The sequence below is a fragment of the Protopterus annectens genome, chromosome 10.part0 (assembly GCF_019279795.1).
Source record: "Protopterus annectens isolate FY-2018-M chromosome 10.part0, PAN1.0, whole genome shotgun sequence".
In the NCBI taxonomy this organism is placed as follows: Eukaryota; Metazoa; Chordata; order Ceratodontiformes; family Protopteridae; genus Protopterus; species Protopterus annectens.
This window is the reverse complement of record NC_056744.1, coordinates 434,556,843-434,584,782: the sequence shown is the minus strand read 5'-3', so window position 1 is coordinate 434,584,782 and position 27,940 is coordinate 434,556,843. Positions and strand designations below refer to the sequence as shown.

Below are 27,940 nucleotides of genomic sequence, written 5' to 3'. Positions count from 1 at the left end.
TCACAAATGATATATAATTATTTACAAGAAACATTACAGAAAAAAACACAGTCCTCAGCTGCAGGCTTCTAAAGACAAGCTGAAACATTTATTGGTAAAGGAACATTTTTCATTATATTCAGTGTTCTCTTAGTTGCTTGTTTCCACTTAAAACATGTTATTAGATTAAGCAAAATGTCTTAATCCAGATATTCACCTATGTAAAAGTGAAAAAAACATATCAGCTGTATATATAATATGATATTCGTACTTTTGCACCCCACCCCCACCTATTAACTTAATCATACTTTTGTCTAGCCCTTTTTCTCTTTTTAAACTGTAATGCCTATATTTCTAAATACTAAAAAGAAGAATGAAAAAATAGATATGTTTACTTTAATATCTTTGTTACATACAACTAAAAATGTTTTACTATAAAACATGCTATTTATATCATGAACACTTTCATAGAAATACTGTTAAAAACAGAAATTGTTTTACTTGCAGTTACCTTTTCCTTCCTCCTCCCCTCCCTCAGTGTCCTTCCAAACATTAATGACATGAAGTGAGGCAAATGCCTTTTAGTTCTCCACAAGTTTATCAAAGTCAACAAAACTCCACTCTTTCCATTTTTCTTATACAGCCACATTTTACAAATGTGATTGATGCTTTGCAGTCTCACATTAATTCGCTTGCTACTGGTCTTCTTCATGTTCATTTCCATTTCTCAGCTTTGGACTCCAGTTCAATTCCAGGGTACACCCGATTCCTGTAGTCAGCTCCAGTGCTTTTCTCTGTCTTGCAAGTATTTTCATTTGGAACAATGGAAAATGATTCACTAAGGAAATTTCTCTGTATATTTTATTATCAGAAGATTGAGAAGCAGAGTTCCCTTTTGCTTGATGCTCACTTTTCTTTGGACAGACTTTTGCATTTCATCCTTAGCCTGTTCTGCATTGCTTAGGTTATATGATATATAGCAATATATGTGAAGTATAATGTTTGTTATGTTATTATAGTTTGATTACTTTTATATGAATGTAAACACTTGTCTATGTCACAAGTGGTAATTCAATAAAGATGTTTGGAAAAAAAATTACTTCAATCCTCCAGGAAGAAATATTCTGAAGACATATGGATGTAGTAGCTTGAATCTCACACTTGCTTCTCAATATTCCTTGATTGTTGGAATAAATGTATTCCTCTTTTCCCTGGTGTACAGTGAATAATCATTTTCACAAACACTATACTGTCTCCAGTGTTTAATACTCTGTCCTTTTGCCACAGTTTTGAAAGGATCAACTATTTCTGCTAGTAGGTTTGAATCTTTATTAATACAGGTCATGGCTGCTTTTTCATGGCCAGGTTTAGAACACTCACACAGTGTGTCCTTTCAGTTAACAGTTGCTGTTGTGGAATACTAGTCTGGTTGCTTATTTGTGCCTTCATAAAATGAATACAGTCTGTTCCTTCTATCTTCTATGTTACAGCAGAAAATCTCAGATTTGCCCTACATTCTGTCCTCTAATTCTACCATTTTGAAACATCTCTTCTTGAGCAGTCTCATACTAGCCAGCCTCTTCTTCATTTTGTCCTTTAATTTTTGCAGTTTTATCAGCTCATCTGAATATCTGTTTAAAGCTTCTTCCATTTTTTCCAGTCTTTTTTTATTTGAGTCAGTATAGTCCTTCAGTGGTTCATTTATTTTAATCAGCTCTGAGCGCATTTGACTTACTGTTTCCTCTAGATTACTGGAAGTCATGTCTTGCACCAAAGCTGGAGCTTGAACAACTTTTTACTAAATAGCTTCAGGATACTTCCCAATTAAAGTTTTCTCTTTACCTTGTCTAGTTGATTTTCTTTCGGGCTCTTGCTGGTGTCCAGGCAGAGTACTTACTGAACAGTAACTGAATTTACTATAGGCAACAAAGTTCCTGGCCCTTGTGGTTCAATTTCCATTTTCACACATCCTTTCCATCTTTTTTTAAATCTCATAATTCCTTCCTTCCTACCCCATTCCCTTCTTCTTTCTTCTTTTTCTTCTAGCAGGCTCATCATTAATCATTCTACCCTCCCCCCAGAGACTCCTGTTTTTTCCATTTTTTTCATTATTGCTTTTTTGCCATTGTCATAATTAGACCTATTTTCTTTTCTTTACTATCATCCAATATTCCTTCCTCTAACCCAGTGAGCACACTTTTATTGTCAGTATAATTTGTGTTAAACCTTTTTCCTTATTTAATTATCTTAGCTCTTCCTTGTATGCCTTCAACTCACTGCATTCCCTAATAATATGACTCCATTCACCCACTGTATCTCTAACATGTTCCTGCTACTGTGTGAAATTTAACTTGCTGTTGCCTCTTTCCCAGTCTCCATTTTTTTGTCTCTTTCTATCCCTTTCTGCATTCTACCTATAGTCTTACTTTCCATTGTTTCTTCCTTCTTCTCCCTGCCATATCTTTTATGACTCCTGCTCCATTCCTTTCACCAAAGGTAGATCCATCTCTTTATTTGGGTCTTCTAACATCATCTCTATAATATTCCACCAAACTTCTCTCAAGACTTTTTCCTTTTGTATTATCATTTGTTTCCAATCTGCCTAGCAGTCTGTATCCATCATCCTTACTATGTTCACTATTAAATATGCTTGTAATTCGTCTTTCAAATCTGGGGTTCTCATCCCCTCTCTGTCATCTCTGTCATTACTTTCCAGGTGACTCTAGGTTTCCTTCTTTCCCATACATATTTCCTACTCAATTGTTTGATTTTTTTAATAAATAATTTCATGGCAGATTCCAAAATACTTGTGCTAAATATATAAATTGGGGTATAACACACATCTGAAGTACTTGAATTCTGTGATCTGTATTTAAGCTTACTGTCTCCCATTTGACTATTTAATCCACTTTCTTTACCATCTCTATCCATTTTTCTGGAAACCTTCTCATGCTGGTTGCATCTGATAAGTATTGCCATCTGACCCTATCAAATGCCTTTTCTACATCTAATACAATTAGAGTCAGCTAACTCCGTTTCATATGTACCTTTTGTAGCAGTAGCAGGAGTCTAATTATTTTATCTATTGCTCTTCTTCTTCCCCCTACAAATCCTGCTTTATCTGCATGTATTAAATGAGACAGGATTTTTGCTACCCTTTCTGCTTGTATGAACAAAAACACTTATAGTTGTGGGTCAATGCTAAAATTAGCCTATATGAGTCTGGAAGTCTCTGACCCCCCCCCCTTAGGAATAACTGAAATAAGTGCTTCATTCCATGATTATGGGATCTTCTCATTTTCTTGTATGTTATTAAATAGGTCCACTTATTTTCTGCAGCTTTCTTCTGTTTTAGTTCCCAGCACTCAACTGGTATCTAATCAATACCTGGTGATTTGTCTTTTGCCATTTTCCCTAAGCTCTTAGGATGTCTTTTCTATTTATCCTGTCTACTAATCTCTGTGCATCCTATTCCTCCATCTTCTGCTTATCTGGCCATTCCCAACCCGCCCCTTCCTGTATTTATTTATTATTTATTGATATTTGATTACCAGGAAAGTCCAACTGGTAGGAACCCATTTTCAGCAGAAGCCCAGGGAGAAAAGCTCCAAATAATAATTCCTACTCTCCCCTCCCACTCTATGATATAGTTTCTGATAATATTTCTGAAACTCCTCTAATATCTGCTCCAGTTTTACTCGATTCATTTGCCTTGTCTGATCGAATAACTCATACGCTTCCCATTCCACTTCTTGTTGATGTAGTCTCATTGTGAGCACCTTAAGTTGTCTTTGAGTTTGCTTTAGTCTTTCTACTGCCATCCTCTTATTCCATAACCTTTCATCTTCCCAATTTTTCATGCTTCTTTTAATTTATTTTTCTGTCTTCCTTTTACTATCATCTCCTGCTCTTCTTTCCATTTGTATATCTACCAGCTCCTTCTGTAATTCCTTCATGTGTTGTCTAATCCTCTTCTAACTGTGCTGCTTTTGTATCATTTCCCTTATCAATGTCTTTGTTTTGTCGCAGTCCTTTGATGTCCCTTGTTTATATTATTCAATAGTACTAATTGACTTTGCTAACTTTTCATTCTCTTTCTTCTTTCCCATCAAATATGTAGGTATCCTGGGGTATCTCTCTAATCTTCTTTCCTTTACCCCCCTTTTTAAAGTCCTATCATTGTGTGATCTGAGAATACCAGTGGGACTGTCCTAACTTGTTTCACCCAGTTCACATGTTCCTAGAAACATAACTTCTGTCAATCCTTGATTATGTCTTATATTTGGGAGAACAATACACATATTTTCCATCTATTCCCCTCACTTCTGCCAACTCTCTCATGTCTATCCATCTTACCAATCTAATAAATTTCCCCAATATTTTCTCTTCTCTTGCTAATGTTCTCGACTTTGGTCCTAGTTCCATCTCATCCCTTTGAGCAATAATGTCCCAGTCAGCTATACATGCCATCATCCCCTTTTGGAATCTAATTAACAAACTTAATATTCTGTTTAGTTTCTTGAGCTGTACTTTTGGTGGGATATAGACTGACATTACTGTAAGCCTGAATCCCTCTATTTTTCCTTTAATTTCTGCATACATCCCTTTTTTTGTACTCAGTTTTTCCTCTTATTTGCATAGGGCAATCTTTCTTCATTAATATTGTTACTTCACATTGTCTTCTATTCTCTCACTAGGAGCTTACCATTGCCTTGTATCTCCCTTTCTGCAGTTTTTTTATGTTCCTCCTGATTTAAGTGCATCTCTTATATTATTAACATGGCTACATTTATTCTTCTCATATGCATTAAAATTATTTTTTTCGCATTCTTCTCAGACCATTAACATTCCATTCTAACTTCAGCTCTCCTACTATTTATCTCTCATTTTCACCTTAAATCTGTCTCTACCCATTCCCTCTGTTTTTCAAGTTCTTCTCTGTCTCTCTCATTTTCTGATGTCTTATTCTGTCCATTTTTTGTTTTATATTCTCTACCTACACATTTATATTGTTTAACTCCCCCCTTTTGCACAATATATATATATATATATATATATATATATATATATATTTTTTTTTTTTCTTTGACATTACTATCTTCCACACACACAGCATAACCTTCTCTGCTCTGTATAGCTCTCCATTATACCCCTTTTCTGTCATAACTATGACAGCACATTAGTGTCCAGGGCTCTCCACTTCTTTTTTCTTTTCAAACCCATTTTACCATTAACCATTTCCCTCTCTCTTTATGTAGGAAGTTTTTACTGTCCAGATTTTCTCTTTTGATTTGTCCACTTGCATCCACTGTGTGTTCCTCCTTGTACTACTTTCCATTCTGTTTGTACATAATTCCTCATATTGTGTGCCCTTTTGACTATGTGTGAATTGATGCGTTTACTGATTGGCTCCTACTTAGTCGTACCAAACTCATTGAAGTCAGTACCTTTACCCCTTTACATATATTGAAGCATGTACTGATTGGCTCCTTTATACTCCTCCCCATCCTTGTTTCATATACCGCTCCTCATGTGAATATTGATGAGTTCAGTTTCCTTGTCTGTGTTCCTCTCCACAAGTTAACTTTAACTGCCTTTACTTGTAGTAATTTATTTCCCCTTACCTTAGAAACATGCCCTCAGGTATCTTCCTTTGTATTGTGTCTTCATCCCCTAGGTTCATTTTACATTTCTAACTATTTAGTTTGTTAATAATGTACATGCTTTAAGGTCTTGCGGCTTTCACTTTTCTCTATATATCAACTGATGATACATTTATATATTAAATATTTGCAGCATACGATTTTCCAATATTCACATGTAGTAACAATAATGTCTTTTCTGTATTAAATAACAGTGTCTGTATGTCCATTTATGCCCCAAAAGTCCTTGAGTTCCTGCATATTTGCATATTAGGTCTTGTGCTTCCCAGCTGACGTCCCCTGAATGGGCTTATTTCATTTATCAACAACCTCCCATCCATGTCTTCAGTCATTTTTGGTATATTAAGCAGCAGTCCATTTAACAAGGCTATATTCCTTTAGATTTTTCTCTTTGTGGCTTCCTTTACTATTTCTACCTTTTTCCCACAGTTCATGTTGCCTCCAGAACAGTGTAAAGAAAGCATGGCTCTTTCCTCATATCTGTCTCTCTTTTGCCCTTTCCTGATCATCTCCTCTGATCTTCCCTGTTCAATGGTTTGCGGGTCTTTTGACAAACTCCATAACTTCTCCTGGATTGTTGAAAGTCCTCTCTCTTCCTTAGGTGTAGATTCTGAAGAGGGCTAGAGATAATAGCTTCCATCTCATTCCATTTTTTCTGGTACGCGTTCACCAGAGAGAAAATGTGTTTCTTTTCTGCCTTGTTTCATGGGACAAGTCTTGATCTATGAACTTAAAAAAATCTCCATCTTAATTTGTTTCCTGGCTTCCACAGTTCTTTGAGGAGTCTCTCCCTCGATTCTTAAGTCTGAAGATGAACAATTATTGGTCTTGTACTTTCTTCCCAGGGTGCCATGCTGTTCAGTACTCTTTCTATATACAGCTCTGCTATTGGAATACCTATCCAAGACTCCAAAACTCACTTTACAGTTTTCTCACAGTCATATCTTCATGCTTCATGGTACACCCATAATTTTAACATTTTTCAATTTCACTCTGTCCTCAGCATCCACTGAAGTTGTTTCAGGATATTCCAGTCGAGCTTCAGCTGGATGCACCCTTGCCTTCAGTTTTTCATTGATGGCTATTAACTCCAGCAGCATAGTAGCATGCCATTTGGACCTTCCACCACCTGACATAGTATCTTTTCATGGGCTGCATGATTGTCCATCAATGAATTGTTCATATCCTTTATCTTATTCAGAATCACCTCTAAGGTAGCCTGCTCATGGGCTAAGGTTTCTTTCCCTCCTTGGTTTCCTTTTCTTCTTTTTTTCACCCTTCCAGTTGCCTCCCGTTTCTAGTTTTTCATTTCATTCACTGTTTTATTCCTTTTCTGTCTCCCCTAGACTCACTTGCTTTACTTAATGGGGTTTTCATCTCTTTCTGTGGGTTCACCTTGGGAGCGCTGCTGAGTCTGTGATATTCAGTGCAGCATCATATTTGAAATCCCATACAGAACAGTTTGCGTCTACCATTTAAACTTCTTTATTAACACTTATGATTCTAGATTGTTGAGCATTGTGAGGCCATAGCCTGATTTTGTCAAAAGTCTCAGGATGCAACTATTGGACATTTGAGTACAAACTTCCAGAGCTCTATTAGAAGGGAATAATTAAGAAATAAAATACAAAGAAAAAAGAAATTTGCAGATGTGTGAGTAAATGTCTATTCCAGCAACACTTGTCAGCATGGTCAGAGAAGCATGAATCGAAGCTATTACTGGATTTCTGTATAGATATCAGAAGTCTGTGAGCTAATGTAAGAATACAATGTGGCTTACGTCATTCTAGACTAGGAGAAAGTGACAGTAAGACAGTATCACTCAGGAGTTTATTTGGGAATTTAGTTGCACACGGTACATATGTTGATTGAATTCAGGCCGTTGCAAACTGAAAAATGAGTAAAGGCAGTGGATTTTATCACAGCGACTTGCTACACATGCAGTAGTCGTGACATACTCTTGCTCTAATTTAAGAAGATGGAGGGAAACCAGGTGACAGAGCATATGCACAGCATATATAAGGGATGAATCAAAATGCACTGAGGCAGCGCTCAGTCAAAACCTGGGACAACGAAAGCCTGTAAACCTGTAAAAATAGCTAAGTTTCTAATAGGTCAAGTAGTTTGGTAGAGTTATTTCCATCGTGGAGTATTTCATAGAATATGGAATAGATTTTGTGCTTTGGAGATTGTAGGATCATATTCTCATTATTGGGATCCTTGCAGAGAAAAAGCATGTTTTGGGTTTTATTAGTGTTGTAATACAGTCAGGAGGAGCTTAACCAGTCTTGTCTGGAACTAAATGCACTCTGCAGACATCCTGGTATCCAAGAAAACCATCACTTCATAACTTTAGATCACCCTACAAGTCATCCCGTCTACCCCCAAAACTTGATTAAGCTATGACACTTTGTGAAAATATGGGACCTGGATCTGGTGGCAGATTCCAAGTACATCTAACACTCACTGGAGGATGCATTTTATTTAATCTTTCTGATATATCAAAAGAAAAATAAGGCATGTGTCAAGTCAAGAAGTGAAGAAGAAATGATTACTTGAAAACATAGAGGGATGTCAAAAACAAACTATGGTCATAAATATATGGTTTGTCACCTCCCATAGAATATATCTGTCTCCAGAAGGAAGTAGTTTACAGCTGAGAGGTTTTCCTAAGATGGTAGTATAGCACAGACAAGTAATTAGGGAACCTTATGTGATCTCTAAGAACTGCCTTTACAGATCCCCCCACTGGTGCCAAAGGGGATATAATCATTTCAGTAGTTGCCCTGATTTTTAATGGGAACACTCTTCCAATAAACTGCAGCACCATGACAGTCTAACTTGTCCAAAAGCAGCAGATTATACAATTAATGGGAATCCAAAAATGATAATACTACCTCATCATGGTGCAACTTAAGGCATTGGCATAATCCAGCATCCTACTAAAGGTAAGTGTGTGTGTGTGTGTGTGTGTATACATGCATGCATGTTTGCATGTGTGCATGTGTGTGTGTGTGTGTGTGTGTGTGTGTGTGTGTGTGTGTGTGTGTGTGGGTGTGTGTGTGTGTGTGTGTGTGTGTGTTTGTGCATACATGCATGCACGTTTGCATGTGTGCATGTGTCTTTCTGCTTTTCCCCACTGAGTGATGGATAGGATGCAGGTCCCCTATGACTCTAAACTAGACAAAGTATATAACAGAGAAAGAATGAATGAAAGGACTTTGTGTATGATTTTAGCCCTGTGTAATCACTGACAATTTTTTATAAGATCACTAAATAAATGAATGAATAAACACAAATATAGCAAGTTCCTGTCTTCATGCAATTGTAACTCTACGAGTGTAAAATATGAATGAAAGACATCTGATATGACAGATGTATTATTTATAATGCAGGTATACTCTGCTTTGAAAGAAATATCCCTGTCATTTGCACAAAATCAGATGTGCTACTAAAGATAATTTTACACACAAGTGCTTATTTTATTTATTTATTTTTTTATTTATCACAAAAATTGAAAAACAAAACAATGTATATTTGACCATTGTGTCTTATGTCTCAATGGCTACAAAGTATATTTTATTAGAAAATAAATTAAATTGAATTTAACAAAAGCTTACTGTGCTAAATTACATCACAATTATAAATTCATATTAGGTAAAAAATGCTTAAAAATGTGCAGTTTGTGAGATACGTTTATTGAAATGTCGCAAGGCAAAATACTAAAGATCAATGATTTCTGTTGAATGAGCACTTAGTCAACAGAAAAAGCACGCAACTCCTACTTTCCATACCTGGTGTTTCCCAGTTTGACAGCTAGGAGAGGAGAGAAGAGAAGGTCAGTATTACATACTGAGCAGCCAGGCAGATGGCATGTAATTGCAATTAATACTGACAAACTACATTAAATAGGGACCTATTATCAAGAAAACATGGAGCACTACTTGGTTATATTCCAAAGAAATGGAAACCAGACCCATCAGTTCCATGTAAAAATGTAATACTTAACCAAAATCCAGGGAGTGAGATGTGCCTCTCATACCAACATATTAACTCGGTGAGATGTGCCCCTCATATCAACATGTTAACTCAGTGAGATGTGCCCCTCATACCAACATGTTAACTCAGTGAGCCATTTATGTGCAGTGTCACCATGTCACAGGCTGGGTTTATTAAAAAAGGGAGTGAGATGTGCCCTTCATACCAAAATGTTCACTCGGTGAGATGTGCCCCTCATACCAACATGTTAACTCAGTGAGCCATGCCCCTCATACAAACATGTTAACTCAGTGACCCATTTATGTGTAGTGTCACCATGTCACAGGCTGGGTTTATTAAAAAAGGGAGTGAGTTGTGCCCTTCATACCAACATGTTAACTCGGTGAGATGTGCCTCTCATACCAACACGTTAACTAAGTGAACCATGCCCCTCATATCAACATGTTAACTCAGTGAGCCATTTATGTGTAGTGTCACTGTGTTGCAGGCTGAGTTTGTTAACAGCATAACCTAAGAGATATACGAAACAGTGTTTGAAGCATAGTAAATTCTATAATTCCCAGTCTGAATACAACAATAATGTAGTGCATGGGGTACCATCAATATGCACCAGTATCTGGAAAAGAATAAATGTGTTAAATGGTTCTTTAGCATGAGACCTGATCATAACAGCACTTAGGGGGATATATAGTAATTTCCACCCCTCCACGCAAAGCACTGATATGATCAGGGTTTCACACTAGAGTCTATCACTTAAGTAGTGCTGGCTGACAAAGGACTGCAGCAGAAAGTAAAACTCTGGTTTCTACCTGCTGACTTGCTTCTCAACAGTCCTGATGTTTGCCTCATATTTTTGATCTGTCCCTGGTAATTAGTTTTTTTTTTATTTATTGGTAAATCACTGAAGATTATATGCAGTTTAGAGTCAGTCAAAACTACCTAAACTGAATTTCATACATTTTCTTGTTCAGAACATAACATATTGATGTAAAACATGTTGTTCTAATAACTTTTTAAGTGAATTAAAGGAGTATTAAAAAAAGTCTCTAATTTTTCTCCCTGTACCCCATAAATAAGATTAAAGGTGTACATTGTTGACTGTTTGTCAGTGCTCACTAAGTGCTTTACCAGCTTTCAAAGCTGGTAAAACATTTTGTGCTGTTTTTTTCTCACTAACTAGTTGGACATGAAGCAGATAACGCTCCATGTTGTTGTGTCTTTCGGCTTTTCCTGGTTAGGGGTCGCCACAGCGGAACTCTGGTCCGCTAAAGATTGGTAGTTGATTTTTACATGCTGAGTTACCAGCCCTGATGCACAACCTTCAACAAAGGTATGCCCATTTACACATGTCTCCACGCAGAAGACACTCTAGCTGAGAATCGAACCGGACAGTGACTTACTGTGAGGTGACAACACTACCACAGCACGTACTACAAAGAATTATGACTGGGCTTCCAATCGTAACCCTTTATTATGTGTTCTCAAAATGGATGCCAATATTCACCTCTTGAGGTTTGCTCTTGAGGTGAATTTCTTGGCATCCATGTCACAAACACATAATAATCTGGTTGTGACTGGAGACACAATCAAAATCCATTATCTCGGCATGACAACAGCATTACTATATTAATGATCATATAGTGACAAATTACTGTAACATTGGCTGTGAACTTTATTCAAATGCTGAGATCTGCAGGTGCATTGATTCAGGACACCTTTGTAGTATTAGATATTCATTATTCATTTTTTAAGCTTTAGGTGAACTTTAGTGATTTTATTAACTTTAGTAAGCTCACCACATATACATTGCTTCTTATTCCAGACTGGATATGGAGTAACAGTAGTTTAGACCAGTTATATGGCTGAAATCATATTGTTTAAGGCTACTGTGCTGTAGCTGAGTTCATGGCTGACTTGGAAATTAGGTGCCAAACTTTGAAAGCGGTATTACACTGTTTGTCATATACAGCATAAGAGTATTAGAATGTTCCAGCCAGAGTTAGAATTGGCAGTGTCCCAGACTAAACCAGTTACACAAAAAGGTCTGGTTACAGTATCACCATATTCTACATTAGGTAAAGTATTACCAAATGTAGACTTGGCATGATGTTAGCATGTTCAAAGCTACGTGTATTTTATATGTTAATGAGACACTATATAAACAAATTCTCAGGTTTAAACCTGAGGAAAGTCATCATGCTCCAGGATTCGGAGGAAATTACTTCAAGTAGTTACAGGTGAAATGAGGAGTTGTCATATTCAAACATGATTAGGAAGTCCTTATGTCACATGACGTAATACTCCATACTCTGTGAGATGTTTTAGTATTTTGGAATGTACTTATATTAGCATGGCAAGATTAGAGTCAGGAAGTCACATAGCCGATTCACCAAACATTTTCAGGAATCACCTTGCGCATCAGAAAATACATATTTTTAAATATTTTTTTTATGTGTTCTCAAAGAATACCAAACCTCCATTCTCTGCTGATTTATTCATGTTCCCCTACCCGCAGCATTCTAGGACAAGGGGAGAGAGAGGAAAAAGAAGGGACTCCTAACTAACATCCATTATTGGGGTACACATGCGTTTTAAATGCTCTTACCCTCTCCCTTTGGCTGGACAGTAATTTGCAGTGTTCTCTAGTCAGTGCAGGCAAAATGGTCAGCTGAAGAGCTGTGCACTCATTGGTGGATTTTTGCTGTCCAGATATTCATGGAACAGAATCTGCACCCCAGGTAGCAATCCTGTAGCATGACTTTACAAAATTCCTCCTCCTCAACGATAGGAAAACTGGCATACACTATTCAATTTCATCCAGCTGGTTCTAACATTTCCTGGGTCACTCACCATACCAGGTCATCTAGGGAGTAAGGAACAAAATTTGTCCCTTACAGACTGGAAAACTTGGCATTAGATTAAAAAGAATAAGTTGCACACATTAATATGAAATAAATAAATGTGACCAAATAGCATCCATCCATGGGTAGCTACAAGATCAGTCCCAGCCTGGCATGTCTTTCCTTCCTGGGGAAAAGCTTAATGGCTGGTATTTTGACAAGGTGCACATTGTCTTCAGATGCAGCTATGATGCTGTGGCCCTTGAAGCTCCATGAATGCTGTGGCCCTTGAAGATCCATGAAAGCTGTGGCCCCGGAGGCTCCATGAACTAAACATTTATGACTGTTTTACTGATTAGTGAAATTAAGACTTAGCTCAAAGAATTAAAGAAAGATGACTGCTTTGTATTTTCAATTTGCTTCACATTTCTGCACATTATTTTGCTAAACCTTGCCCTGAGCTTAACAATTGCACTAAGATATGCCTAGTGGTTTGTCTGACACTTAAAGAGAACCGATGGGAATGATTTTCCACTTCTTTCAAGTTAGCAATTTTGATGGAGTATATGTAGACGGCATCCATGTCTTTGATGCCTTAAAGTGTCGTCAAATCTCAGATGTGTTTTATCAGATTTTGTGTAGCCTAGCTTGACACTGCTTTCTGTGCAACTTTTTCTCTACTACATCACGTCACACTGCCAAGAAACAAAATAGAAATCAAACTCCGTATTGATTACAATGTACTGATATACATTTTGTTTTAAAAAGGAAATGTACTACATTCTGAGTTACAATGGAAGGAGGCTGTACATAGTTGAAGATCAAAAGAAAGGTAGCTTGCTACATTCTAAATCAATTATTTATTACCACATGAGTATCCAAAAAAGTCCATGAAGTGACACTGGGCAATGCAACTTAAGTCATCTTTCTCAGCTGTTTGCTTCCCATTTCCTGACGACAGTAACTTGAATGTGCGTATTCATAAATCATGTTATATTTAGAAGTCTATATCTTGGTGGTGTCATGTTAGTGAAGTTTAGGAAATCAGTGGCAAACTAGTGCAAACAATGTACCTACTAACACAGGTGTATCTAGGATTTGCAAATTTGCACTCACAGCTCTCACACTGCTGCCCCCTCCAACCAAGCTACAGCTTCATATAAATTAGTTCCTCTTTTTTTTTCAGTTGGCAATGACTGTCAAGCCACCCTCTGTTGCATACACTCACACACGCAAACAGAAACATACACACTTGTCTGTCTTGTTTCGTTTTACACTTAGTAAACATTTGCATTTTTAGTGTTTAATTTTATTTATTTATTTATTTATTTTACACTCACTAAACAGCAAAAGTGCTGCTTGGCGAGCATAAAGTCATGGCGACTATTAGGTTACTTTCATTCTGAGCACCACGGCACCTTAATATGCTGCCATGAAGCAGCGAACTCGTTTTTCAGCAGCCATTACCTATGCATTTACATTCTGCTGGAGAATGTTCGTTCTCCAATCAAGATGCCAATCTACAAGTCAACCATTCTCTAATGTAATTTACAAAAGCAATAATGTCCAAAAGGTTGCATGTTATTATGTAAATAATGCCCACCAAGGAGGTGTTTTGAGGCTTGATGCAGCAGGCAGAGGGCCTCTACACCCCTGGAAGGGTGTTATTTATACAATAATACACACCCTAGAAGGCATTATTGCCCTTAGAGAATCGGCTGTCTGTAAAATTGTTGTGTTTTACTTACTTATTTTTTTTTATTACTATATTATTTTTTTTATATATTTTTGATGTGAAATAGCTCCTCCGCCTAATGTTTCAAACTTGCTGTAGTATATGTTAATGGTATTGGAGGAAGCATTTTACATCCAAAATATAACACTTTAAAAAATATCCAGGTATTTATTTTTTGGTCCCTTACTCCTAAAACGTTTGGTTTGTTGCCAGTCACTGGAGATTGAAGTTACTAAGCAATGACATACATTTGAGTTTCAGATTTTTATTTCCTTCATAAAATTCATGCTAACGCAAATCCTTTTATTTAAGCAAGTTTGTAATTTTATAAGCACAATAATTAAAATCTGTTCCTACTTTGGAGCCTTTGTTCCCCCTTCCCCCCTTTATTTTAGGCTTTATCCAGATTTCTTCAGCTGAAAGGTCCAGAGGTATGCAAACCTCTTTACTGCTGCTGCCAGTGGTTCATCTCCCTTACACACACACACACACACACACACACACACACACACACACACACACACACACACACACACACACACACACACACACACACACACACTTCAAATATGCTCCTATTTTGAACCTTTGTCTCCTGTTAATTTTAGTCTTATCCAGATAACTTGAGCTAAGAGGAGAGGTACACAACACATACCTCTCAAATGTACAGATTTTTGTCTGATATTTTTGGTCTGTTTCTCATAAAATTGTGTTTTCTGGCAAATCATTGAGGGTTGTAGTCAGAAAATAATGACAGTCATTTGAGTTTCAGACTTAATACAATGCAGAAAATGCATGGTAATGCAAAACCTGTTATTCTGTCTACTTTCTAAGTTTGTATAATAACAAAAATATATATATATATTAAAATATATATACTATTACTACATAAATTATTTATTATATTAATTGGATAAAATCAATACAATACATTTTACTAAACATATTTCTGTAAAACTTCTTTAGGTAACTGTGCTACTAAAAATTTTATTATTACTGAAGAATATATATATAACAATATGAGAGGGGATGAAAAAAATAAAATATATATAAAAAATAGATGTTTAAAATTTTAAATTATGATAAGATAAGAATGAAGAAAAGAAAAATGTGAAAAATATAAAAAATTATATATATATATGTATACATAGATTATTATATTTTATGTTATATACAAATATATATATAATAAATTTGATAGATATATAATATGTTATGTATAGACATGTGGAAAATATATATGCATGTTAAAATATTAAAACTTTAAATATTTATATTTTTTTTATCCACCCCCTCATTGTTGTATATCTATTCTTCAAATAATTTATGTATAGTAATAGTATATTTTTTTATATATATATATTATTTCATTATTTATAATATGCAGCACTTTAATAGAGGTTTTGAGAAAGGAAAGCAACCTACCAAAGGGTTAAATTTGGTCAAGAATAAAAAAAAACTGTGACTGAATATTATTAATTATTCTGAAAAATCTGCTAGGGGCAGATGAAAGCGCTCAATCTGGTGGATTTAATTTTGTAATAAAGACTGACGGTTTGTTTGTATGGAGTCCGGATTTTTTCTTACTTTCTAAGTTTGTAAGAGCAATATTTAAAAAGTGTCCCTATTTTTGGGCCTTTGTCCCCACATGTCCCCCCACTATTTATAGCTTTGTCCAGATTTCTTGCTGTAAGAGGTTGACAGGTACGCGCCGACCACTCAACTGCTGCCAGGGGTTCACTCACCCATTCTCAGTCTTCACTCTCTCTCTCACACCCACAGTCTCTTCTGCTTTCATCCACCCATTCACTCACACACAGACAGAAACAGACATACACACATGCATACTTTTTTCTGTTTTATTTACTTTTTTACACTCACTAAACATCTGCTTAGTGAATGTAAAATAATAACGCGATTGATCTCTCTCTCTCTCTCACTCTCACACATGCATACACTCTAACACACTGAGGGTCCTATCACTGTCCGCTCTTCCAAAGAAGTTGTACTGAATTCCATACAGTGCATACGCCTCCCAACGTTCTTGCCTACTAGCTCTCCATTACCATTAGATTCTCATGATCTGTGCATGCTTTGCACCCTTCTCATGTGTCTACTTCTAAGGTTTCTGGTAGCATTATAGTTACAAACTGGCAAGTTGGGATGCACAGAGTACTGGAGTGTGTTGACAGGAGTAAAAGAAAGACTAAAGTCCTTCTCAGATAGTCAGGAGGAATTCTTTTAATCAACAGCCCTCCTTTAAAAACTCAAAAAAGCACATCTGCAAATAAATCAAAATAAATATGCAAGCATGTCTTCTTAATAGAGGCTTCTGTAAAAAAATCACACTTTCAGTGTGAGTCCATCATCCCACACCTCCAAAAATAGGTTGAGAATTTGCTGGAATAATCTCTGCATATCAAGTTTGTGACATCTGGTATGATATGTTAATCTGCATTTTGTCAATACTACTGAAGAGTAAAACTAATGTCATCATCTTCATCTTCATCCTCTTCTTTTTTGTCAGTTGCCTGTATGTAATTGTCTTCAATGAAGCCATCATCATCCTCATTAACATCCCGATTTGCTGGATTCCTCACCTGGGATGGTGGCATTCCTTCCCATCCCCTCCCAGCTATGACAACATCTGTTGACTCTGTATCGTACTGACTAGAGTAATCTCCCTCTGACAAAGGCCGATGGCGGTAGCTTGCAATATACTTCTGGAAGAGTTTGCATTTCACTGCAAGGGCAAGAAGGAGAGACAATGATATTGCTCCAACAAGAACACCCACGAGGTACTGCCAAGTATAATCAGCTTTCTGAGGAGAAGATGTGGTAGCTGCAATGAGAACATACATTATTTATTAGCTGCAGAAACAGAGAAAGTCAATTGAAGCAGCAACATTTTTGTTAATGTTATTTACTTCAGTAATTACATTTTCTATGTTGAGTAACAACTTAATCATATTGTGTTCATGCCTTAAATGAACAATTTATAGTCAAAATTATTTAACATCAAAAAACATAAATAGGCAGATACAGACCCCAACATTTTCAAGCCTTTGTACTGCCCATCATTTCTTTTATTTCCTACATAAATCGATAGAATTCAAAAATCTTTGAAAATATCCACTCAGATTCCTTGACCCCCATGCTAAGTACCTTTCTGGGTCAATACATTGCTGATTATTATAAAATAGGTTGAATGGTAAAAGGAACCCTACTGGATAACGAAAATTCTCCAACAATATATTAATATACAGGTAAACCTGAAAAAAAAAAAAAAAAAAAAAAGAAAAACAAGTCAGACACTTCTTGGCAATGTACCAAAAACTATGAATAACGAATGAAAGAAAACACAAATCACAGCCATCTTGGTTACACTCTCTAAATGTAACAAAAACACTATAGATAGCAAGCATGGAAAAATAATAATAAAAAACTAATAATAAAACTAAACTAACAAAAGTAACCACAGCAAAAGTTAAAAGAACCTGCAATTTCTCCTCCTCTTGCTAAGGGTGGCTTTTAAAAAGTTGCTCTTATGTTATGAGTGTAGGGGGAAAATGAACAACGAAAGTATCTGCAGCACCAGCAACAGTTACAATGACCTGTGGTGTGTGTGTGTGTGTGTGTGTGTGTGTGTGTGTGTGGGGGGGGGGTTGAATGTTTTGCATTGTATGTGCATTTTTGCTGTTTATTTATTTCTTCATTCATTTGATCACAGTATATCTGAGGTGTACACAATCAAGAAAGTGTCTGTAATTGCTGGGCACATATATACACATTTGTGTATATGTGTATGCGTGTTTGTGAGTGTGTGTGTGTGTGTGTGTGTGTGTGTGTGTGTGTGTGTGTGTGTGTGTGTGTTTGAGAACAGACATTTGTGTATATGTGTATGTGCCTGTGCCTCTGCATCTGTGAGTGTGTGTGTGTGTGTGTGTGTGTGTGTGTGTGTGTGTGTGTGTGTGTGTGTGTGTGTGTGCGTGTGTGTGTGTGTGTGTGCGTGTGTATGTGTGTGTATACAGACATTTGTGTATATGTGTGAGTATGTGCCTGTGCCTCTGCATCTGTGTATGTGTGTGTGTGTGTGTGTGTGTGTGTGTGGTGTGTGTGTGTGTGTGTGTGTGAGTGCGTATAATTAAGTTTCTGTACACATGTGAGACAAACACCTCTGCTTATACATTTGTATGTATAAATAAGTGACAGTATGAGCATGAGTGAGTAGATGTGTATGTGTGTGTGTGTGTGTGTGTGTGTGTGTGTGTGTGTGTGTGTGTGTGTGTGTGTGTGAGTCCATCTGTCTATGCACCTTCTTGTGTGTGCATCAGAGTTTCTGTATATGTGTGAGACTGTTTGGCTACTTCTATATCTGCATGTGTACACAATAGACTGTGTATGAGTGTTTATGTGTGTGTGTGTGTGTGTGTGTGTGTGTGTGTGTGTGTGTGTGTGTGTGTGTGTGTAGACATTATTAAATAGTTGCATAATTTACATTTTGGATGTAAAATACTACCTGCAAGAACCATTACCTATTCCACAACAATTTTGAAATATTAGGTGGAAGAAATATTTTATGTAAAAAATATAAAAATATGTATAAACTATTAATTAAAAAATACAAAATAATTTAACAGACAGTCCATTTTCTAAGTGCAATAATGTGTTCCATGGAGGGCATTACAGGATAATAACTCACCTTTTAGATGTGGTGAGGCCCTCCATCTGTGGCATCATGCTTCACAACCCCTTTAGTGGGTCACTATTTCCTTGTAGTACCTACCCTGTTGGGCATTATTGCTTGCCTATGACTATAACTGCAGTTCTTTACATTTATACAAAACACGTCATATGCATTAAGCTGACTACCTAGGCTACCTCAGTGGAAGCAGTTGTTAAATTGATGAATAGTACCCTTTCATAGATGAGTTTTAAAATATCTATTTAAAATTAAAACCATTTTGTTGCTTCAGAAATTAAAAATGTAACCTTGAAGTAAAATAACACTAGAGCCAAAGTCCAAGGAACTTCCCAAAAACAAGATATAAAGTATATAAAAGGACGCTTATTTAGCACTTTCATCCTCACACAAGCATGACTTCATCAGAATGTTCCATAATACGACACAGTGCAATTTATATGATTTTTGAGTGTAACTAATTGAGTTATTGCTTGTAAGGTTTAAAGGCAAAAAATACAATTTTAATACAATGACTAAATACATTAAAATTCAAACAACAGTTAAATCAGTACGAGGTAAAAATAAAGGTACTGCTTAAACTTATAAAAAGACTTATGCAGCTGCAGCTTCTTTACCAGCCCAACATTTAAATGAAAAGGGACTGGCATATGGGGCACAGGGGTATGTACCTAACACAAGACCTTTTACTGCTCAAAGTTCTATGGATAAAATGTGCTACCAGTATTTACTTGACAAAACATTTGATTTTAATGGTGTCGGTGAACCAAGTAAAGAACGGACTACTGTTAACCAAAATGTAATAGTTCTCTTAAATAAATGATTTTATCTATGGAAAAAAAGCTGCTTCAATTAAATTTTTACAAGTTGACAAGAAATATTTAAGAGACTGCTTACATTAACAAATTGTACCTCAGGGGTTATGTGTTTTTAAATTTCCTTTAGGAGTGGACATGAATGATGAAATGTATGGAAAATGTATAAAAAATGTTTGACAGGCACGGTGTTGAAGTTATGGAAATGCTTATAAGGTACAATGAAATCAATGTTAATGTGTTGCTTAAACAAGATGAAAAGCTGAACAGTGACATTCAGGCTGAGTTCATTTTTGAGCAATGGGAAGGATTTTATGTTAAAGTTGTTTCTAACGTTGAGAGAAAAATGTGATAAAGCCTTTACACAAAAGCAAAAGAGATTAGACAGACATTAAGCTGCATGCAAACAATGATAATAAGGGTTTCAATAAGAGGTATAAGGTGACTTTTGGTGCAAGTATTAGAGATGAAAATAATAATGGTGTAGATGGGGTAAATGAAGGGACTTCACATTTTAGTGATGCTTATAACAACAATATTTTTCCCCAAGGAGGTCAGAAAGCTAAGCAAATTGCCAGAAAAGACAGGTGGATCCAGGATGAGGTCCTTCACAAGATTTTTCAAACTATTGGAGGTAGTAAATGAAGAACCAGAAGGGATTTACAAACGTGAAAATGTCATTATATTCGCCTTTGATGGATGCAATATTTATAATTATACAGATAGACCCATCATGGTAGAACATTTTACACTTTTTCAGAAAGGTTAAAGTCTGTACCTTCCAGTTTAATGTAGTGGAATTGAAACCTTTTACTAGAAAATTAAATTTAGCCCTCTATTTTGAGGAATCACAAGATAGACAGATAAATACCTCAAGAAAAGGAAAATTACTTAACAAAAAAAATCACTTTCAACCCACGATTGCATTCTTCACTAAATATCTTCAAGAAAGCAGTTACTGAAGATATTTACAACTTACAGTCTAGTAGTAGTAATTAATTTTTTTCATTCCAACTTAAATAAAAGAGAGAGAAAATTGTTCAAGTCCCTGAGAAATGACAAGATGCTCCGCATAATGACACCAGATAAGGGGGGAGGTACTGTGCTTTTTGAATCAACAGAATATTCTAACATTATGTCTGGTATGTTACATGACACTAAAACCTATTCACCTGTATCGGGGAACAAAATAAATATATCTTACCAAAGAATTGACTCTTATTTAGAAGAATATTTATTAGGTCAGTGAATAAGTCCTGAATTATATAACACCCTTAAAGTAGAGAACCTTACAATTCCAACTATATTTGGTATCTCCAAAATCCCCAAGAATATGAAATATCCTCCATTTTGACCCATGGTGGCTGCCCAGGGGTCAAAAACTTACCCCCTGCCAGTTTGTGTGGATATGTGACTAAAACCAATATATAAAGACGTTCACTTTTGGTTATAGACTTTTGGGATTTCTTTGGGGAGATTAAATGCTGAATTATGGGATCAGAAACTTATCTTTTTTACAATAGATGTCATAGACTTATTTAAGGTCATCCCTGAGGAACACTGACTAGAGGCCTTTTATAACAGTATTGTCCAGTGTACCATATTTTCAAATGATTAGATCAATTTAATGTTAGAAGTTATGAGTATGGTCTTAGAAAGCAACTTCATTTACTTTGAACGTGAAATCTTTAAACAGAACAGAGGTGTTGCTATTGGGGCCTCTTGTTCCCCCATTTTTTTCAAATCTTGTTTACTAGACTGGGAGAACAACTTGGTGTTTAATTCTGAGTTCCTTACTAGCATAAGAATATATGTAAGGTTTTTGGATGATATATTTGTTCTTTGGAGTGGGTCTGAGATACAGATACCTAAGTTTATTGAGTATTTGAAAAACACTTCTGACTATCTAAAATTTACTTATAATGTTGGGAAGATTAGATTAGTTATCTCAACACTCACATTTTTTACACAGACAGAGGATTTAGATCTAAAGTATACAGGAAATCAAGCTTTAGCATCTCATTTCTCCATTTCTCCAGCTGCTACACCCTAGCCCAAAAGAAATGTTTGGTGAAAGGACAGTGTATACATATAAAGTACAGTTTTGTACCTACCATAAATGTAGATGTTCGAGGATCCACATTGCTGCAGTCCTAACTATTGGGTAGTCCGCTGTCCAGTCGGCCCGAATACCAAAGTATATGGCTGACGTCGGTCAGGGCCGTCAGGGTACTAATGCGCATGACCGACGCCATATCCTCAGTCTTTTCTTGCCCCAGATGTCAGAAGACCCTAAAAGATAAGGCCAAAACCAAAACTCCCAACAAACCTGCACCAAAATATATATACAAAATATACAAAATTAGCAGAATATAACCTCACCTACACAACCACCCCTAAACACAGAGGGAAGGAGGTTGGACTGCAGCAATGTGGATCCTCGAACATCTACATTTATGGTAGGTACAAAACTGTACTATGTTCTTCATTCCACATTGCTGCAGTCCTAAAGAATCCCAAAGCAGAGGTAAGGGAGGCTGGCAAATCATAAGGAAGCAGGAACTGACAACATGCCTTGCAAAATAGCTGTGGCAAAACCAGCCCTAGACTTAGAGTAGAGAGGAAGGTGATAATGCTTAGAGAAAGTATGCACTGAACTCCAGGTAGCTGCCTCCAAAATATCCTTAGTTGCCACCCCTCAGAAATGCTGTTGAAGTGGCAGTAGCCCTAGTGGAATGAGGCCTAATCCCAGCTGGAATCTCCTTGCCATGATGGGAATAACAAAAAGTAATGCAACACCCAATCCATCTAGAAATAGTTTGTTTTGACACAGGCTTGCCCTGAGAACTCAAAGCAAAAGAAACAAACAACTGCTGAGACTGCCTAAAATCCTTAGTCCTGCTCAAATAATAACGCAATTGCCTGTGTACATCTAAAGTGTGCAAAATCTTTTCCCCTTTATTTTGGGGATCTGCATAAAAAGTAGGCAAATGAATAGTTTGGTTTAAAGCCACACTAGAAACCACCTTAGGCATAAAGGAAGGATTAGTACGTAAAGATACCCTATCCTTATGAAAAATCAAAAAAGGCTCCACTGCCATAAGGGCCTGCAACTCAGAAACCCTTCTTGCAGAAGTAATGGCCAACATTCCATGACAAGTATTTCAAGTCAGCAGTGGCTCAAAAGGTTGTAGAGTAAGTTTCTCCAACACAAAATTGAGATCCCAAGCAGGAGTAGGAGCTCTCATTGGGGTCTTATATTCTTTGCCCCTCTAAGAAATTGCTTGAACAAAGGATGCGAAAACAATGGTGGGTCACAATCATAGTGAGCTGAAATTGCTGCAGCATGAATCTTAATGGAAGAGAAAGACAAACCTTTGTCCAATAACTCAGTAAGATATTGAAGAGCCACACTCAGATTTGGTCCAAATTGTTTGCTGCACTCCAAAATAAAAATCTCTTCCATTTACACTTTCCTTGTACTAGGTCTCCTGGCTTCCATAATCACATTTAAAACTTGTTGAGGAAGTTGAGACCTGCTGTCTTTCAAAATAGAATATGCCAGGCTGTTAGATGAAGAGAGTGAAGCTTGACATTGAGCAGGTGACCGTCTCTCTGAGACAACAGGTGTGGAATCAAGGGTAAAGGCCATGGAGGCTTCTTTACCAGACTCCTCAGTAATGGGTACCAGTGCTGCCGAGGCCAATCTGGAGCTATTAAAATCATCCTTGGCTTGTCTTGTCTGATCTTTAGAAGCACCTTTGGAAGAAGAGGCAGAGGTGGAAACGCATACACATGAAGATTTTTCCAACTGAAAGAAAGAGCATCCACTTTCCAAGCTGTGTGATGAAACCTCTTTGTGCAAAACTTTGGCAGCTGGTGGTTTAGTGGAGAAGCGAACAGATCTATGTCTGGAGTTCCCCAGGACACTGTCAACGTTTGAAATCCATGAAGATCCAGTTTCCACTCGTGGGGATCCATGATTTGTCTGCTTAACACATCTGCTAAGGAGTTCTGTGCTCCCGGCAGAAACCTTGCCTGAAGAGTTAGTTGCAAGCTGAGCGCAGTCTCCCATAAAATCATTGCTTGCCTGCACAATGGGTAAGAATGTGTTCCCCCTTGTTTGTTGATGTACCACATGACAGTTGTGTTGTCTGTTAGAATCAACACCTGCCCTGGAAGAAGTAACTCCTTGAAAGCCATTAATGCAAACTGGACTGCTAACATCTCCTTCATGTTGATATGTAGATGCTGTAGTCTGGCAGGCCACTTGTCTTGTATCCACTTTCCATTTAGATGAGCTCCCAAGCAATGTCTGAGGCATCTGTCGTTAGAATCTGACTCGCCTCTGGCCGGGTCACAGAGAGTCCCTTGTTTAGGTGACATTCCTGAGCCCACCACAAAAATTCCTTTTGAATGCAAGGTATTATTTGAATGACAGTGTCCAAATCCTGGCAGTGCTGTGTCCATACATTTTGAGATACCATTGCAGCTTCCTCATATGCAGTTTGGCATTGGGAAGCACCAGAATCTAAGATGCCATGAACCCTAAGGCTTGAAGGACTGTCCTTGCAGTCAGCCCGGACTGAAGAGATAGTTGATGGAAGTAACTGGAAAGATTCTTTTGTTTGTCCGGGGTTAAAAAGGCCATCTGGGCTGCTGTATTCAATCTCACACCCAGAAAGCACATGTCTTGAGAGGGTACTAGACTGGACTTTATTTCGTTCACAGAATACCCTAGGCATCTTAGCACTGCTATGACATATTCCAAATGCTGTAGAAGGTCTTCCTTTTCTTGAGCCAGAATCAGGCAATCGTCCAAGTAAGGATAGATTTGAATTCCTTTTAGCCTGAAGAAAGCTATCACTGGAGCCAGAACCTTTGTGAATACTCTGGGCGCAGTAGATAAGCCAAAGGGCAATGCAGAGAACTGATAATGAGAATTTCCAGCTCGGCAGATACTTTCTGCAACTTAGTCTTATAGGCACATGAAGGTAAGCTTCCTTGAGATCTAAAGTTACCCTCCAGTGATCTTTGCCCAGCAGAGGTAAAAGCTGTTGTAACGTCAACATTTTGAACTTGGGAATGTCCAGATAAGTGTTGAGGATAGATAAATCCAAAATTGGTCTCCACGTGTTCCCCTTCTTGGTACTAGGAACAGGCGAGAATAAAATCCTAGGCCCCTTTCTGGCACAGGAACCGGCTGAATGGCCCCTATTTGGAGTAACAGAGAAATTTGCTTGTGAGCCTCTTGTCTTTGTAGAGGAGGAATGTCTGGCATGCCTTTGAAAGGAGGCAAGGTATGGAAATAAAACCTGTAACCGTGGTGAATGATATCCAGAACCCATCTGTCTTGGGTAATTAAATCCCAATTTTCTTTGAAAAGAGACAGTCTTCCTCCCAACGGTGCTGCCAGGCGAGAATGAACTGGCAGCTGAAAAGGCAGGTCATTGGGTTTGCTTACGAAAGGACTGACCCCTGCCTTCACCAGAAGTCTGAGCAGGGGAACTCCTGTCCTAGGCCTAAAAGAACCCTGAGCTCTGCCCCTACCACGTCTAGACCTACCCCTAGACTGGGAATCATAAGCAGGATAAGTCCATCCCTTAGCAGGCCAATTTCTACTAAACTTGGAGGCTGCACCTGCAAAAATCTTTAACAGTTTGCATAGACTTAGCCTTGTCCTCCATTTTCTTCAAAACTGCTTCTACAGGCGAACCAAACAACACATCAGACTGCAAAGGAGCATCCAAAATCCGTGTCTTAACATGCTCAGCTAAATTCTGATCTCTCAACCAGGCGAAGAACAGAACCAGTGGCAGCCACCCTGGAGGAGGCCTGCACAGCATCAAAACCACATTGCAAGGAATGTTTACCCACCTGTTCAGACACATGAACTAAATCCTGCAACTCTTTACACTCAATACCTTCAAAGCATCCACCTTAGATTTCAACTGTGAAAGAAGATAATTCTGATATTTCAACATGTGAAACTGACAATTCAACGCCCTCATGGCTAAAGTGGAAGAAGTATACACTTTCTTGCCCCATCTATTCAAAGCCCTTGCCTCTTTATCAGGAGGGACAGGATTTTTAACAACTGAGGCCTTCACACCTTTGGGCCCCTGAGAGACAGTTTCGGGTCTGCCCTAGGACTCTTAAAAGATACTTATGAGCTTCAGGCACCCTATAATACCTATCCGGTTTAACTGGGGCAGGAGGCAAAGAATCAGGATTCAGGAAGCCTCTGCAAAACATCTTCCACCACATTCAAAACAGGAGGTATAGCTAAAGGCCTATGCTGGGGTAAAACAAGAATTCCTAAGCCTTTTCCTGGAATCAGAGAAATCTTGACCTTCCCATTTAAAATGCTCCCTCGTGGAATGCAGAGTCTCTGAAAAGAAAAATCCTCAGGAGGAGAAGCTGAAGGAGTAGAATCATCCACATCAGAATCAGAATAAGGAGGGAACTCCTGCAAGTCTTCAGCTGAAGACTCAGAAGCCTCGAGCATTGCTCAAAACTCTCAAACTCAGGTTCCACCCTAGGCCTCTTATCAGGAGGGGCATAGAACCCCTTATCATAGTAATCAAATCCTCTGCCATTTTAAGCATATGTTTCTTAGGCAAAGACCCTGAAGCACTAGGAGAAACCCCACTGAAGCAAAACTTGGCCTGCCCTCAAAGAAGCCTTGGAAACAGAAGGGAGGCTCTAACCACCTTAGGAAGAGAGGGAAGAACAGCCACCTGAGAAGCCCCTCAGCCTGGCCTACTTCCTGAGAGGAAACATCCTGTAACAGTAAAGTCTCTCCTTGAGACTCCAAAGACACACCTGGCAAAACCTCCGGCTCCACTGAGCCTGGGACTGTCGGTTCTTCCACTCTAGGCTTTGCTGTTTTGTCGCATCCGACGGCATTTTATAGTTACAACGCTTCCCAAACACTAACCTGGCACAGTCTAACCTTCTCTTAATAGTGCGTTTGTTAAATCTAGCACAAGAGCGGCATCCAACAACGTCGTGCTCAGGCCCTAAACAAGGTATACACAAAGTATGGTAATCCCTATGAGGTATCTGTTTCCCACAAGAAATACAGTTATTCACTTTTTCTGACATCCGGTTAAATACTGAGGCAAGAAAAACCAAAATATTCCCAACGGGTACTTAGCCAACTTTGATTCGGTCTGAAACTCTGGCTTCAGAAACTTTCAGAACGCCAACCTGCACTCGCAAAATTGCTTCTGCGCAAAAAGACTGAGGATAAATCGGTCATGCCGGCCGTACCCTGGCTGAGTCGATCGCGCCTTCTGACGGACGCCAGCCATATACTTGGTATTGACTACCCAATAGTTAGGACTGCAGCAATGTGGAATGAAGAACATCAAGGATGACGTCCCATCGTGAAGATCTAGGGGGAGAACTCAACAAGGTTGGTAATATGTTTTTAGCAGGGGTTATCCTAGCTGGGTTCATATTAAAAACATGAATGTTTACTTACCTGAACACCTAAACTCAGACACGTCTTCATCGAACCGCAAAAACATTGATCGTCCTGAAGCGCGAAATCTGAAACGTCGAATCGTCATGGTTGGCCCTTCTGTGGTATAGCTCTGTAAGGTAAGTGTGCGATAGTTACGGACCTTAGGGTTAGGGTGCAGGTTAAGTTAAGTGCATACATGGTGGTATATGCAAGATTTAGTGTAGGGTTAGAAGTAGGCTTTAGTTTAGGGTTAGAAGTAGGGTTTTGGTTAGTGTTTGTATGTTATTTTATTTAGTTTGTTTGTATAGGTAGTATATAGCAGGCGGTGGGATGGGACAACTATGACATTTTGAGTTTTTGAATTTTGCGGTTTAGGGCATTCGGTGTATTTGTGGTTCGTGGAATATGTGTCGGCATTTAGGTGTTCGGGTAAGTAAACATTCCTGTTTTTAATATGAACTCATTCTAGCTCTCTAGTACAAAGTATTAGACATCAAGTAGAAGGTGAATGGGGTGCAAGATGTAAGCCATTATTGGGTATTAAGTTACTCCCTAATATCCAGGCCCCACTAGCAAAAAAACTATAAAAAAGCTCTAGTAGCTCAATATAGTTTTCAGTCAGTTGAAATTAAGAATATTACTTGAAAAAACTGAAACATTTTTAAGGCTAGTCCTAATGTGTTTAACCTCCCAGGGTGAGAACCCTTATTTATTCACAAGACTGGATTCAACATGA

General features: G+C 37.8%; 1 protein-coding gene across 1 annotated transcript in view; it reads right to left on the bottom strand.

Annotated features, from left to right (window-relative positions):
- Positions 1-16,103: 16,103 nt before the first annotated feature.
- The window catches only part of LOC122813175 (leucine-rich repeat-containing protein 19-like), a 615,392-nt gene continuing 603,555 nt past the window's right edge, over positions 16,104-27,940 (bottom strand). Inside the window, exon 6 of the mRNA XM_044085333.1 lies at positions 16,104-17,058. Coding sequence (XP_043941268.1) covers positions 16,685-17,058 — 374 coding nt within the window. The 3' untranslated portion in view covers positions 16,104-16,684. The remainder of the gene's footprint in view (positions 17,059-27,940) is intronic.